Genomic DNA, 16,581 nt, shown 5'->3' on the forward strand with positions numbered 1-16,581 from the left:
TTGCGCAAACCCATTCCTATCTTATGTCTCATACCCGTTTTATTTTTGTGTGGTCGTCCCACTTATCATTGAGGGTTGGCCAGAATCGGAGGTCTCTTTGACCAGATCCAGCTCGTTTGCCCCTTTAAGTATTATGGTATTCATACTCTCTTTATAGTCGGAACTATTTTATTATATAGGCTATGTCCATAGACTTTCAGCGTACATATGAGTAGAAAAACATAATTCTTAAATAAAAGATAGAATAATTATATAGAAATCAGGGTCCGTAGACCGTACGAGATATCAGCTTGTGGGATACCCCGGTGGTTAGGCCATGTTTTACCTTTTATTGCTGCGTGACCCATGGGGTTTGACTTGCTTTCGAGACGAATGTCTTCGTTGGAGGGTTCCTTCATCCTCTACAGGGTTCTGCATCTTTTTGAATCTAGGGATCTCGTTTGGGAGCTGTTTCCTGCCCCTGCCCTTGCGGATCTCTGTGTTGTTGACATTCGGGGGACACTGTCTCCTATCGATGGAGGTTTTCAGCGCTTCCATGAAGCATGTAGTCGCATTCACCCACTGGAGCAAATGGATTCGGAGGTCCCCTATCTTCGTCTGGTGCCTGTTGGGAGCTCTCTTCCGAGGGGGTTTTGTCGAGGTGTTCGTGCCCCACTGGTTTATCTGCGAGACCGCCGATTGATAGCTGTTGAAGCTTCTGGTTATCTTGTCTATGTGAGGCGGAGGACGAGGGTCCTGTGGGGACCAGATTTTGCGAGCGGGTGCAGCCTTTCAGGTTTTTAGGGGAGACCATGCGAAGCGGTCGACGTAAGCTCTCTGGGAGTTTTTTGGATACAGGGTCCGGATCCTGTGGAACGTTCCTAGATTGCCCCTGTTGTTGACCCCTGATTCCCGATTCCGCGGGATCTGAGGTCTCCTATGTAATTGCTATAAGACCTTGGTCTTCCCCTTTAAGGTGGTCTGGTAGCATGACCTAGAATTCTCCTGGTCTCCTCGGATTGCTCTGATGCCCCAGAGTGTAGGGAACTTCACTATTTGATGGAGGGTTGAGGGGACTGCTCCCATGTCGTGAATCCATGGTCGTCCTAAGATCATGTTGTATGCTGATTGGCAGTCCACGACCAGGAATTTGGTAGATAGGTTGATCCCCTCAGCATATACTGCCAGAACAACCTCCCCAGCGGTTTGCTTGACCTCGCCGCTGAACCTGATGAGTGGGGTTACCTTGCGCGTCAGGGTATTCTCCTCTAACCCTAGGTCTTGGTACGCCGTCAGGAAGATGATATTGCTGGAGGACCCGTTGTCTACTAGTATTCTTTTCACCAAACAGTTCGCTATGGTGAGAGAGACAACTAGAGCGTCATGGTGGGGAGCTAATATCTTCTCTTCCTCCTTGGCTGTGAAGCTTATCTCGTCGGTACCTAGAAGTAGGCGTTTAGGTTGAGCAGTCTCCAGGCCGTGTTTGGCATTACGGGTGCTCTTCTTTGCAGCTGCATGACTCACGCCACTTACTTCAGAGCCTCCTGAGATGACATGAATCACCCGGTCCTGGCGAGGTGGTGAGCTTGGTGCGTCTCCTTTGGATTTCCCCGATGCTTCTTTGCTAAGATGAGTCTTGGCTTTCTCTGAAAGGAATTCTCGGAGATGCCCCTTTTGGAGCAGTTCGTTGACCTCGATTTTCAAGGCGACGCAGTCTTCAGTTTTGTGGTCGTGATCGCGATGGAAGTCGCACCATAGTCACGGGTTCCGGAACGAGTCAGTTCTTTCATCTTTGGGGGCCACTTGACCTGTTGGCCCATCTGCCTCAGCGTGTTGACCAGCTCTGGTGTGGATATTGAGAGATGGGAGATATCGGGCCAGGCAGACACAGACATCCCCTCTTCTTTTTCTAATGGCCGGTATTGGAACCTGCCCAGGTTCCTGCTTTCGGAGTCCTTGGATCCCTTTTAGGAGGATCTTTCTTCTCGGTCTCCCCGGTCTGATCGGGTGGACCTCTGATCCTGTTTGTGTTGATCCTTGGTACGGCTAGCGATGTACTCTTCCCACTTAACCTGTGCCCACGCTCGGGATATAGCACATCCTCCATGGTTTTGCAAGGGTACATGGTTAGCTCTTTGTAGAGCCCTCTGTCTGGAAGTAGGCCTCTCTTGAAGGCATAGATTGCGGTAGGGATACTGCATTCAAGGACCGCTACCTTCTCTTGATTGAAACGGGCTATGTAGTCCTGCAGGGGTTCTGCTCGATGCTGGAGGATCTCGTAGAGACCGTCTGAAGTCTTCTCTAGGCTCCTGCTACTCGCGAATTGTTCTACGAACTTGTCGCTCAGGCCGGCAAAGGAAGAGATGGACCTGGTAGGGAGATTTATGTACCATTGCAAGGCGGGTCCAATTAGAGTGGAGCCGAACCCTTTACACATGGTAGCTTCACGGAACTCCTTGGGGAGCACAATCGCTAGCATCCTCTGTTTATATTGTGCGATATGATCGTCGGTGTAATAACCCTCACGAGCCAGTTAATTTTTGGTCGAGAAAAACTCTGCTCGACCAGTTTGGAGTTGGTCGATCAGATTTAAAAAAAAAAGTCATCCCGGTGAATTAATACCTCGACGGGACTGTCTTGTGGTCGAAAGGCCTCTCATTGATAGTTCTGATAAGAGTGTTAATAATGTTGGTCAAATTTTATTTAAGCTAGGCAAGCTTAGTTGAAAGCAAGACGAGATTCGAAGGATGAGAAATTTTAGTCGAAAACTGTCTGAAATTGTCGTTAAGTTTCTTAACTAAATTCGGACCAGTCTAATACCTTCACCAGCTATTCTGCTTGCTTTCTCATTAATTCAGTCACATGAGCTGCACCTACCTGCTTGCTTGCTTCACTAAAGTCACATGAAAGTCACAAGCTGGTTGCTTGTTTATTAAAAACAAAATAATCTTTCTTCAAATGAGGGAAAGGACAGCAACTTGCTTTGGTTTAAGTAAACCCTCAGCTGAAGCAACCCCTCATGTTATAAAACACCATCTTCTCTCCTCTGGACGTTCATAACCTGCAAGAAAAACAAGAGAAAAATTCAGAGAGAAAGAGAGAAAGAAGAGAGAAAATTTTGTGAGAAAAACTAGTTGAAAAATTCAGAAAAAAATTCAGAGAAGAGAATTGAGTATGGACAAACTTTTTTCACCATCCTGTGACTTTATCCAGTGTGTTCTGGTGTGGTTAAGAGCTGAAGGTTTGGTGTCCAAGAGTTTAGAATCACCCATGTTCTTCAGCCTTTGATTTTGATCGGTAAGATGGTTGTGGATCAGTTTATGTGAGAAGTTTTGTTGGTTTGCCTACACTGGGGATAAATTCTGAATAAATCCAACCATGGATCCTTGTGGTGTTGATCAGGTTAATTCGTGGTTAGCTTGAAGAGAGACAACCAGTCAAGTTTAATTAGTTGAGTAAAACCGGTATGCTTCAGCTTCTTGATTCAGCCATGTTTTGATGAGAACCAATTGTTGTATGTTGGTTAACCTGTCAGGATCAGTTGTCTAAGGTCTTGTTCTCTTCAGTCTTGGTTGGTTTATGATTTAATCAGTCTCATAGAACCAGTAGACAAACTGATAAGAATTATGGGAATTAAACCGAACTGATTTGATCTTATTTAGAACTGAATTGAGCTGAGTATGTTCTGATCGGATCTGAGCCGAGCTATCTATGGTCTGAAATTGTCTTGAACTGATGTCGTCTGAGTATAACCGAATTAAGCTGTTGGGAACTGGTTAGAACCGGAGTTAGCTGAGCATGAACTAAGCAGATATGAACCGAGTTAAATTGTTAAAGCTTGAACCGAGCTGAACATGGTATCAATCTGTCTTGAACCAAACTGATATGAGAGAACTGAACTGAAATGTTATGAACTGACTTGAGTTTCTTCTTGAACCAGACAAGTGAACCTTATGTTCCAACTGTTATGTTTTGAATTCAGATGGCCAAGGAGAGTATTCGGATCAGCCGGATCCTTGTGATGGTTCTGAACCGAGAGTGATCTAAAAGTGAAGTGTGATTAGCTTTAGCTCGAGTCTAGTCTTCCTTAGCCAATCTCATGGATTTAAAGGTGAGTCTAGATAGATGATGAAGGAATTATGAATGAGTATGCATGATTGCATATTGAATATGGTTGATTAATTGAGAATTAATCATGAATTAATTAAGGGATAATCATTGATTAATTAAGGATTAATCATGAATTAATTATGGGATATCATTGATTAATTAAGGATTAATCATGGATTAATTAAGGAGTAATTATGGTTGATTGATTAAGTATTATCCCTTGATCTATATTTTTATATGAAGTATTTATCTAGTTTAAATACTTAAGAATTAATAAGAATAATTCTTTGAGGTTATCTGATACCACTCAAATTACCCTAAGGAGTGTTACTCTCATCAAAAAAGGTTCAGATGTAGTACTTAGGGATCGAATCCACAAGGAGCTAGGGAACAATTAAATCTAGTGTTTATTAATTTTAAAGGTTGTAATGTTTTAAATGAAATAGCAATAGTAACTAGCGAGTAAATGATAAATGTAACTTAGGTTGGAAATGATATTAGATGCAGGGCCACTATTCAGGTGTTGGAGATTATAATTCCTATAGATGCCTAACTGTTGCATGCATGATATATTAGAGCTCATTCGCTTAACTCAGTGATCAGCTGTCGCATGTACCACTGGTTAACAGACTAGATCTTGTGTCTCACCGGTTAGATGCAGACACAAGAGAGTGTCGATCGATAGTCTATTAAGACGTCGACCGATACACCTTTGCCAACATCGATCGATTGTCAGTTTAGGACATCGATCGACGGGTTCTAGCCAGGCCTATGCGCGAGTATGAAAATGCTCTACTAAGATTCTAAATTGGCGGTTAGCCCTCTCTAGCAATCCTAATATGATAGATAGATGTCAGGATGGGATAACAAGGGTGCTTGAATAAGCAATCCTATGATCAAGTTCTAGTTAGCTAGGCTAAAACAAGCAATGAATACAAATCTATCATGAATATCACAACAAGGTAGATCTATAGTTTGGGGCTAATCCCACAAACCTATCTGAACCCTGGATCTAACAGTTGAACTACTCAGACATAGCAAAGCAATTCATATCAATAGAGATAGAATAGATGAAAAGGAAATAGAAACAAGGAGTTCCAATTACAAATGATCTTCTCTCCAAATGAAACTTGTAACAAAACTAGGTCTAGAAAAGAAAAGCTCTCTCTGCCGTCAAAACACTTGAAGTATATATTCTACTAGGTTAAAAATTCGTCAGGGCATTTTGGTAATTTGGCTTGGCCTTGGTTTTTAAGTCTGCTGAATCCAAAATGTCGCGTCTGGTGTCTCGACATCGATCGACGGTACTTGTGTACATCGATCGATATTAATCTTCATCTGTCGAGGCATTTCCTGATATCGATCGTCAGCACTGATGCGCATCGATCGATTATTCTTCCTCTCGTCGACATCTAAGTGGTCAGCTCGGGTGAAATGTCTTTTAAGCTCCAAAATGCTCCAAAGTCATAGCTTTACTCCGAAATGCACCTGAACCTGAAAACATACCTAGAAGAGTAGAAAACATAGACATATATATAGTAAAATACTAATGTACCATGGATAAAAATGGGTCAGATCCAAGGTATATCAACTCTCCCAGACTTATCCTTTTGCTTGTCCTCAAGCAAAACATACAGGCAGTTTCTCTGAAAGAGGTTTGAAAATGTTTAGGGATTTAAGATTTTAAAAACATAGAAATCTTTCCTCAACAATTTTGCAACCACATTTAAAAAGTCTTAATCACAAAAGCACACTATGCAATATCCTAGCTTAGCAACCATTTCTAACATAACACAACTCATCAATTCACGTCTAATATCCCCTCTACTGATTTCATTTCTTAGCATAAATATAAAGTGAATGCTTTACCTTGGGAGTATCGATCACAGGATGCAAGGATTTCAGACAGGTATCTGGAGCTGCAGGTAAAAGTTAGTTCCTAGTTTTTCTCTCTCTAAATTTCTCTCTTGAGTCAAAGTCTGCATCCATTGCAGGATCAGTGACCAAGATTGGACATGCTTCCATGAATCAAAACTTATTGGTGGTTGCCACCAAGTTCTGTTCACTTCTTTTTGACCTATATCCAAGAGTTCTTTGCGAAAGCGAGCCTTGAAGATTGCCGCCTCCAAGTCCCGTTTCGAACTCTTTAATTTGAGTCTTTATGAATCAAGCCTTACTTGTTTTAGCCACCAAGTCCTGTTCATACTCATCCTAATTAAACAATAGATCTTATTTATTTTTATTTTTTTTTATTATATATATATATACTTTTTTTTAATATATAGACTAACTAATCTAGGTTCGAAATCTAGAGAGAGAAAGTGTGATAAATAATCTAAACCAAGCGTTACCTTCCAGACCTGTCTGAAGAATCCGATCCCATGTATACCAAGCCCCAAGACAAGCGGTTATGTCAGGTTTAGTGTTGGAAATCATCTTTGGCTACTTCATACGGTTCAAGGTAAGTGTGTAGTTGATAGGTTGATCCGCTTTAGCATCTTTAGTGCTATCTGCAATCAGTAAATCTAAAATGGCGCTAAAGATTGGTTAGATATTCATGTTTAAATCAATATAGGATTATATTCCCTATTTTCAATAGCTAAGCATAATTTATTTGAAATTCCTTTTTACATAAGAATAAAATAAATTATATCAGTAAATCTCCCCCCAGACTTAAATTACACTGTCTCAGTGTAACTCAGCCAGAGTTATGATGAATAGTTTATAATGTACGAAATGTAACAAGTAGGTAAGATACATCTGACCGGATTAAATATCGATCGATGTGTAAGTGTTACATCGATCGTCGTGTGGTTGCCTATATCGAACGATGTTGACGATATTCAAGTCCTCCTACTTGGGTCTCCTAAATCTGAAAGAAATAAAACGAAAGAAATTAAATGCTAGCTAATAAAACCAAAGTAAAATACCTAATAGTGGGTTGCCTCCCACTCAGCGCTTGGTTATAGTCATTTAGCTTGACTGTGGTAGTTATTGGCTATTGGCTGGAGAAGCAGCTGCTTGTTGGAAACCAAGCATCCACGTCATCTCTGCGCATTCTGGACCAAAATGCAATGAAACTTCTTGTGGCCTCATCATTTCTTGTCCATTTTTCATCCATCTTCCCAAGTACATTGGAGATGTTCTGTAGCCTTTCTTGAATGTTGTCAATGCTGACCTGGTGCCAGCCTATGTTGTCATAGGCGTATGCTGAAAGATCTGTCAGTTCCTTTTGCATTGACTCTACTGTCTTCTGTATTGATTGGTATAGACTCGGCATCGATCGATGCGATTATGTGTTCGTTGGTCGATCTCGGTGAGTTGCTGTCGATCGATTTTGCTCTTGTCCTATCGATCGATGCTGATATCTGATGTTGAGCTGCGAGTTGCCTCTGAGTGGCTTTGACTTCTTTCTGTAGCCATTCTGCGTGGTTGTCTAGTCCACTGATTTTGTTGTCGAATGGAAAGTAGATGTCATCGCAGCGTTTGTCAAGTCGTTCCTCCATGGTGTCTAGAGCAGTGTAGATCTTGGATGTGATCTTGTCAACTTCTGCTGCTGTGTAAGGAAGTAACTCCACATGTTTCTTGCCATCGATCCAGGGTCCTCTTAGCCTGTCGATCGATGCTGATTTTGCCTGCAAAAAACTTTCATTAGTAATGTTCTCAATATCCTTTTGGGCATCAAGTAATTGACTAGACAATTTGTTTAAATATGTCATGACTGGTGATATAAAACGGTCATGCATATCCTCGTAAGTCCTCAGCCTCTCATTCATTGCTGAGACTTTGGCGTCGAGCGATGTGAAGGTGCACATGTTGATCGATGTGGCTGGATGTTGGTCCTTCTTGCGAATGGTGTCCAGTTCTTGCTTTAGTAGCTCGATTTTAGTGCTTAGCCAGTCCACGTTGTTTTTGAGAGGGCAGTAAACGTCGTTTATCCTCGTGTCGATGTATGAGACTTCACATTCATCCCTGTGTTGTGTTGAACATTACGGTTCTGCAGGGATCATAGCTGTAGGAAGACTGACGTCGACCGATGTTGCACGTGGTGCGTCGATCGATGCTGAGGTCGTAGCTTCCTTCTCAAGTTGCTGACGTAAACTTTCAATTTATGTCCTCATTTCTGCCATACATCTGAAAAGCTCATTGTAGCCTCTATCCAAAGGCTGATGTGTGTCATCCACCAATGTTTTGAGCTCCTCTCCCAGTTTCTCCTGAGCTCCACAAATACCAAACACCATCTCATCGATTTCATCTTTGGTGTAGAGTTCTGGTTCCAGTCTTGTGAGTGTGAAGGAAGTGGCATGTTCTGGAAGACAGATGTGGCTCTCTTCAAAAAGAGATGCTCTTTCCAGTATTTTCCTGATGTTGTCCTTTGTGACAGGTATCATCTCACCAGCTACGCCTCGTGCGTGGCCACGCTCATCTCTGTAGACTCCATATTTGTCCCTTTGTTCCCAAGTGAACTTTCTAGCTCCATACATGTCGAAAGCGCGGTTCCCACATTCATATCGTCTGTCGATCGACGTCGGTTCATCCATATCGATCGACGTTGGTGTTACCCTGTCGATCGATGTCTCCGTTGTACCGTCGATCGATGCTTGCCCTTTTGGTTGGCGTGATAGATCTGGGTTGATCTCTGTTGTGGCGACTCTTGTGTGGTTGTTAAGATCTGTTTGAATGACGTCTGGAATGCCACGTTGCTGTGAGAATAGGTTGTCAGGTCCATTGGCTACTTGAAGGATGTCTGCTATGTCCTCTCTGGACACTTGTAAAATCCTTCCATCCATTGCACGTGCGTTGCCATCTGTGTCCCTGAAAATACCAAATTCATCAGGTGTTAGAAAACCGTAATCAATGTTTGCATGATTATTCAATTTAGAAATAGAAAGATTAGGGTTTAGAGTAGTATCGATCGATGTAGATACAGTTACATCGATCGATGGCAGAGCAATTTCTGCAGAACTTGTGTTCTTGAGATGATTGCTCTTCATGGATTTTTTTGTTGATGTAGAAAGAAGAGTGTTCATCTTATTTGCTTGTGTGTTTTCTCTGATGTGTGTAGGTAGTTTCGGAGGTGCAAAATGATTTATATAGGTATCTATAAACCTAGTTGGGGAGGGAATATTCTCCTGCTCCTGGATTTTTGCTGCGACGCGAATATCGATCAATGTTCCTTTGTGGGTGTCGATCGATGTGAGCGGTTGTTTTGCTGGACGAGGGTGGGTATCGACCGATGCGGAGTGCACAGCGTCGAACGATGTTGGAAACGTGTTGGTTAACTTGTGTATGTCAAGTCTTTCATCCTGCAAAGACATTTCTATTGCACGTTCTTTCCAGTAATCCTCATCGTATTCCTCGGTATGTTCCTCATTAGGTGAAGTAATTACAGTGTCAACTGCAAAAATTTCATGGAAACCACTGTCTGCCCAACTGCCTATAGAATAATCGTCATGTCCTCTCCTGGTTGGAGGTTGGAAGGCAAAATGTTGGTGACAATGATTTGGTGAAGCAAAATGGTCAAGTGGGTGCATTACGTCGAGTGACGTGTTGTTGTGGTCATCGGTCACCATTGACACATTGGAATGGATCGATGGAAGGTTGGGGTGTCGATCGATTCTGAGTGCTCTGTTTCGTACTCCGATTCATACTCTGCTCCACAATGGCATGCGCCAATGAAGCCAAGTTCTTTCCCATAATCCACAGAATTAATGACCTTTCTCTTAGGTCGGATGGGGTCGTAGTGGATGTTTGGGTCTATGAGTGTTAGACACAATTTGTTCTTGTTCATGTCACATACAGCTCCTACTGTAGCTAGGAATGATCTTCCAAGCAGAAGTGAAGAGTTCCAGTTAAGGTCGATGTCTAAGACATGAAAATCTACAGGGACAAGGGCACCAATCTGTACCTCCAGATCTCTTATGATGCCTCCTGATCGTTTCTCTGAAAGATCCACAAAGGTGAAGGATTTTGTTGAGGGTTCGATGGTCAAACCAAGCTGGTCTGCCATGATCCTAGGGAGGATACTAACTGATGCTCATGTGTCACACATTGAATGGGGAAATTCAACACCCTTGACTACGCATGGTATTGCGAACTTCCCAGGATCACTCTTCTTCGTCAATGTGATCATGTGTTTCATCTTTCCTCTGACTTGATGAAACATTCTCCTAATGTCCTCCTCAGTTACTTTTGTTTCTCTAAAGAACATCCACAACCGGTGTGTGAAGTAAGCTTCATCAAAAGGTTTTTCGATTGGGATTCTGAGGACTCGTTTAGTGAAACCATCCATCTCCTTATCGTTAGCTTCCCTCTTAAGGTTTTTAGGAATCTTCTCCTTTTTCCTTAACCTTAACCTTCTCCTTCAGATTCTTGTTCTTCTTGAACAGATTCTGGTGAACTATTTAAAGGGTTGGGTTTGGTTGGTCTGAGTGCATTGATGTAATGATTATCGATTGATTGGGTAACCGCACTCGGTATGTCAGAGGTGCCTGTCGATCGATGGGAGGTGTGTTGTGACGATCGACGTCGGACTCACTCTGTCGATCGATGGTTGGCTCAACCGATCGATCGATTTTATCATAGAAAGGGGAGGGTGGGTGAGGATGCTTAGCTGCGAATTCTTCATGAGTTAGAACTCGAACCGAATTGCATTCAGTCGAATTGGCAGACGACGTCGATCGATGACTGGAGTAATCCGTCCATCGATCTTCATCATGGTCTGTCGATCGATGCAAGTTCATTGACATCGGTCGACACCATTGGGATCCGCCAAGACTCATGGAGTTTTCGATTTCGAAATCTCCTTCCTCAAGCTTTTCATTTCTCACCACTTGCGAGGAATCATCATCTATGATGGCATTTACGTGGTGTTTTCCTTTGTCGGCTCCTGCCTCTCTAGCCTCTTTATAGTCTCGCCCGTCTGAATTATTTGAGTTTCATGTTTTCTCACCTGAGTCCCTAAGGTCTCGATTTTGGTGTTCAGATTGTTGTAGGCAGAGTCTATCTTACCGTTGAAATCCACGGTGATTTGTTGTTGCCCCAAAGTACTCGATCAAGCTTCTCTTCGATCATGCTTTCCTGAGTCTGGGGTGGTGGATTTTGGTAGTAAGAGTTCGAGTAGCTCTTGCTGTTGTTGAAGGGTTTTTGAAATTGTGAATTTTGGTTACTTCTTTGGCCATTTCCAAAGAAGTTTCTGTTTCCGCCCTGGTTTCCAAATTTTGGAATCCGGTACCTCCGATGTAGTTCACATCTTCTTCTCCTTCTGTATCTGCTACTTCTCCTTCAGCTGAACAGACTTGCTTCCTAAGAAGCTCGTGCACCACATCTAACTTAGCTCTTACTTCGTCCATCTGTTCCTTCCCGATAGAGGCTACAGACTTCTTCCGTTCAGAGTCAGTGTTTTTGGTGCTGCTGCTGTTAGCAAGGTTTTCGATAAGTCTCACAGCTTCCAACGGATTCCGAGTAGTGAAGTTTCCTTCACTCGCCGTATCAAGAGCCATTTGATACTGTAAGGCGAGACCTCGGAAGAAAGTGCTTAGCAGCTGCACTTCATTAAATCCGTGGTGTGGACAGTCTCGCTGGAAAAACCTAAATCTAATCCACGCATCTTTGAAGGACTCTCCAGCCTTCTGCGAGAATGTGGAAATTTTGTTCCGAAGTTCTTCAGCGCGCGCCTCATCGAAGAAGTTTCGTAAGAAAGCATTCTTGATGTCGCTCCAGGATGTTAAAGATCCTGTGGGTTGCTGCCTAAGCCAGTGCATCGCTTCTCCATTCAGCGTGTATCTGAAGAGCTTGCACAGCAGGTAATCTTCGGGGACTCCTTCCATCCGAATGGCAGCGATTAGATCCTCGAACCGTTCCAAATGGTCCATAGGATGCTCGTGCGGTAACCCAGAGTAGGGTATCTGCGACACGAGAGTGTAGTATTGAGGCTTCAGCTCGAAATTCTGCTTCTGGATCTCCGGAAGTCGAATCGCTGATCTGTTGGAATAGTACTCATCTGGGCGATTGTAGTCGGCCAGTGGTTTCGATCGAGCGTCCTCATCTACAGGTTGAGCAGCTCCTGTAGCATCAGCATCAGGGATTACAGTTCCCTGAGCATCTATTTTCTGACCTGTTGCATTACGCAGATGACCGGCCTGGTCATACAGGTTTCCGTTCTCATCCTGAGTTAGAATAATAATGTTTACCATTTTTGACGACACGGTATCGATCGACGTACGCGGTGTAGTATCGATCGTTGTCGAACGATTGGGATCGATCGACGATGACGGTCTGGTGTCGGTCGACGGTTGGTTGTGCGTATCGATCGACGACGAAGTGGTTGCGTCGAGCGATGTGGAACGTTGACCTCTACGGATGGTGCGTTCCAAATGAGCAGATCGTCTGAGAACAGCAAGTCTTTCTCCTTGTTGCTTCTGGTACCGCTGGGCATGCACCTGAAAAGACAAGAAAAAAAAATTATTAGAAAAGGGGGTAAAGAAAAGAATAAGAATTAATAAAACTAAATCTAATGGCGATCAAAGCTCCCCGGCAACGGCGCCAAATTTGATACCACTCAAATTACCCTAAGGAGTGTTACTCTCATCAAAAGAGGTTCAGATGTAGTACTTAGGGATCGAATCCACAAGGAGCTAGGGAACAATTAAATCTAGTGTTTATTAATTCTAAAGGTTGTAATGTTTTAAATGAAATAGCAATAGTAACTAGCGAGTAAATGATAAATGTAACTTAGGTTGGAAATGATATTAGATGCAGGGCCACTATTCAGGTGTTGGAGATTATAATTCCTATAGATGCCTAACTGTTGCATGCATGATATATTAGAGCTCATTCGCTTAACTCAGTGATCAGCTGTCGCATGTACCACTGGTTAACAGACTAGATCTTGTGTCTCACCGGTTAGATGCAGACACAAGAGAGTGTCGATCGATAGTCTATTAAGACGTCGACCGATACACCTTTGCCAACATCGATCGATTGTCAGTTGAGGACATCGATCGACGGGTTCTAGCCAGGCCTATGCGCGAGTATGAAATGCTCTACTAAGATTCTAAATTGGCGGTTAGCCCTCTCTAGCAATCCTAATATGATAGATAGATGTCAGGATGGGATAACAAGGGTGCTTGAATATGCAATCCTATGATCAAGTTCTAGTTAGCTAGGCTAAAACAAGCAATGAATACAAATCTATCATGAATATCACAACAAGGCAGATCTATAGTTTGGGGCTAATCCCACAAACCTATCTGAACCCTGGATCTAACAGTTGAACTACTCAGACATAGCAAAGCAATTCATATCAATAGATAAATAGAAACTCATAGAATAGATGAAAAGAAATAGAAACAAGGAGTTCCAATCACAAGTGATCTTCTCTCCCAAATGAAACTTGTAACAAAACTAGGTCTAGAAAAAGCTCTGTTTTTTTTGCCGTCAAAAACTCTAGGCAGTATATATTCTACTAGGTTAAAAACTCGTCAGGGCATTTTGGTAATTTGGCTTGCCCTTGGTTTTTAAGTCTGCTGAATCCAAAATGTCGCGTCTGGTGTCTCGACATCGATCGACGGTACTTGTATACATCGATCGATATTAATCTTCATCTGTCGAGGCATTTCCTGATATCGATCGTCAGCACTGATACGCAGCGATCGATTACTCTTCCTCTCGTCGACCTCTAAGTAGTCAGCTCGGGTGAAATGTCCTTTAAGCTCCAAAATGCTCCAAAGTCATAGCTTTACTCCGAAATGCACCTGAACCTGAAAACATACCTAGAAGAGTAGAAAACATAGATATATATATAGTAAAATACTTAATATACCATGGATAAAAATGGGTCAAATCCAAGGTATATCAACTCCCCCAAACTTACGCTTTTGCTTGTCCTCAAGCAAAACAGACAGGCAGTCCTCCTCTGAAAGAGGTTTGAAAATAAATTTAGGATTTAAGATTTTAAAAAATAGAAATCTTTTTCAACAATTTTGCAACACATTTAAAAAGTCCCTAATCACAAAAGCACACTATGGAAGATCCTAGCTTAGCAACTATTTCTAACATAACACAACTCAACTCAATCAATTCACGTCTGACATCCATCATCCCCCTCTACTGATTTCATTTCTTAGCAACAATATAAAGTGAATGCTTTACCTTGGGAGTATCGATCACAGGATGCAAGGATTTTCAGACAGGTATCTGGAGTTGCAGGTAAATTAGTTCCTAGTTTTCTCTCTCTAAATTTCTCTCTTGAGTCAAAGTCTGCTTGCATTGCAGGATCAGTGACCAAGATTGGACAGGCTTCCATGAATCAAAACTTAATGGTGGTTGCCACCAAGTTCTGTTCACTTCTTTTTGGCCTATATCCAAGAGTTCCTTGCGAAAGAGAGCCTTGAAGATTGCCGCCTCCAAGTCCCGTTTCAAACTCTTTTATTTGAGTCTTTATGAATCAAGCCTTAATAGCTTTAGCCACCAAGTCCTGTTCAGACTCATCATAATTAAAAAATATATCATATTTATAGTTTTCATTATTATTATTTATTTTATTTTTTTTTAATACTCACTAACTAATCTAGGGTCGAAATTTAGAGAGAGAAAATGTGATAAATAATCTAAACCAGGTGTTACCTTCCAGACCTGTCTGAAGAATCCGATCCCATGTATACTAAGCCCCAAGACAAGCAGTTATGTCAGGTTTAGTGTTGGAAATCAGCTTTGGTTACTTCATACGGTTCAAGGTAAGTGTGTAGTTGATAGGTTGATCCGCTTTAGCATCTTTAGTGCTATTTGTAATCAGTAAATCTAAAATGGTGCTAAAGATTGGTTAGATATTCATGTTTAAATCAATATAGGATTATAGTCCCTATTTTCAATGGCTAAGCATAATTTATTTGAAATTCCTTTTTACATAAGAATAAAATAAATTATATCAGTAAATCTCCCCCCAGACTTAAATTACACTGTCCCAGTGTAACTCAGCCGGAGTTATGATGAATAGTTTATAATGTACGAAATATAACAAGTAGGGAAGATACATCTGACCGGATTAGATATCGATCGATGTGTAAGTGGTACATCGATCGTCGTGTTGTTGCCTATATCGAACGATGTCGACGTCTCGTCGTCGGTCGATATTCAGATACTCCTACTTGGGTCTCCTAAATCTGAAAGAAATAAAACAAAGAAATTAAATGCTAGCTAATAAAACCAAAGTAAAATATCTAATAGTGGGTTACCTCCCACTCAGCGCTTGGTTATAGTCATTTAGCTTGACTGTGGTAGTGATTGGCTATTGTGTGGAGAAACAGCTGCTTGTTGGAAAGCAAGCATCCACGTCATCTCTGCGCATTTTGGACCAAGATGCAATGAAACTTCTTGTGGCCTCATCATTTCTTGTCCATTTGTCATCCATCTTCTCAAGTACTTTGGAGATGTTTTGTAGCCTTTCTTGAGTGTTGTTAATGCTGACCTGGTGCCAGCCTATGTTGTCATAGGCGTATGCTGAAAGTTCTATCAGTTCCTTTTGCATTGCTCTACCATCTTGTGTATCAGCTGCTCGCCGATTGGTTTAGACTCGGCATCGATCGATGCGATTATGTGTTCGTTGGTCAATCTAGGCGAGTTGCCATCGATCGATTTCGCTAGCGTCCTGTCGATCGATGCTGATATCTGATGTTGAGCTGCGAGTTGCCTCTGAATGGCTTTGACTTCTTTCTGTAGCCATTCTGCGTGGTTGTCTAGTCCACTGATTTTGTTGTCGAATGGAAAGTAGATGTCATCGCAGCGTTTGTCAAGTCGTTCCTCCATGGTGTCTAGAGCAGTGTAGATCTTGGATGTGATCTTCTCAACCTCTGCTGCTGTGTAAGGAAGTAACTCCACAGGTTTCTTGCCATCGATCCAAGGACCTCGTAGCCTGTCGATCGATGCTGATTTTGCCTGCAAAAAACTTTGATTAGTAATGTTCTCAATATCCTTTTGGGCATGAAGTAATTGACTAGACAATTTGTTTAAATCTGTCATGACTGGTGATATAATACGGTCATGCATATCCTCGTAAGTCCTCAGCCTCTCATTCATGGCTGAGACTTTGGCGTCGAGCGATGTGAAGGTACACATGTCGATCGATGTGGCTGGGTGTTGGTCCTTCTTGCGAATGGTGTCCAGATCTTGCTGTAGTAGCTCGATTTTAGTGCTTAGCCAGTCCACGTTGTTGTTGAGAGGGTAGTAAACGTCGTTTATCCCTTGTGTCGATGTATGAGACTTCCCATTCATCCCTGTGTTGTGTTGAACATTGCGGTTTCTGCAGGGATCTGAGCTGTAGGAAGACTGACGTCGATCGCTGTTTCACGTGGTGCGTCGATCGATGCTGAGGTCGTAGCTTCCTTCTCAAGTTGCTGACGTAAACTCTCATTTCTTCCTCATTTCTGCCATACATCTGAAAAGCTCATTGTAGCCTCTATCCAAAAGCTGATGTGTATCATCTACCAATGTTTT

General features: G+C 42.3%; 1 protein-coding gene and 1 non-coding gene across 2 annotated transcripts; one reads left to right on the plus strand and one right to left on the minus strand.

Annotated features, from left to right (window-relative positions):
- Positions 1-927: 927 nt before the first annotated feature.
- LOC117126095 lies at positions 928-2,458 on the minus strand. The gene is made up of 2 exons (XM_033273483.1): positions 1,909-2,458; positions 928-1,625 (listed from the first exon to the last, which is right to left on the minus strand). Exons 1-2 carry the CDS (start codon positions 2,456-2,458, stop codon positions 928-930), a joined length of 1,248 nt encoding a protein of 415 aa, XP_033129374.1.
- A 9,188-nt stretch (positions 2,459-11,646) lies between these two features.
- LOC117126302 lies at positions 11,647-11,752 on the plus strand. Its single transcript, XR_004448877.1, has one exon. It is a non-coding gene; the product is annotated as a small nucleolar RNA R71 (small nucleolar RNA).
- The last annotated feature ends 4,829 nt before the right edge of the window (positions 11,753-16,581 follow it).

This window comes from Brassica rapa, chromosome A06, assembly GCF_000309985.2.
Source record: "Brassica rapa cultivar Chiifu-401-42 chromosome A06, CAAS_Brap_v3.01, whole genome shotgun sequence".
NCBI classification, from domain to species: Eukaryota; Viridiplantae; Streptophyta; class Magnoliopsida; order Brassicales; family Brassicaceae; genus Brassica; species Brassica rapa.

Excerpts from the sequence above, each read along its gene's own strand:
- LOC117126095 (XM_033273483.1), bottom strand. The coding sequence starts at position 2,458 with ATGCTAGCGATTGTGCTCCCCAAGGAGTTCCGTGAAGCTACCATGTGT. Across the intron at positions 1,626-1,908 it reads GAAAGCAGGAACCTGGGCAG|AGAAAGCCAAGACTCATCTT; the intron begins GTTCCAATACCG and ends AATTCCTTTCAG.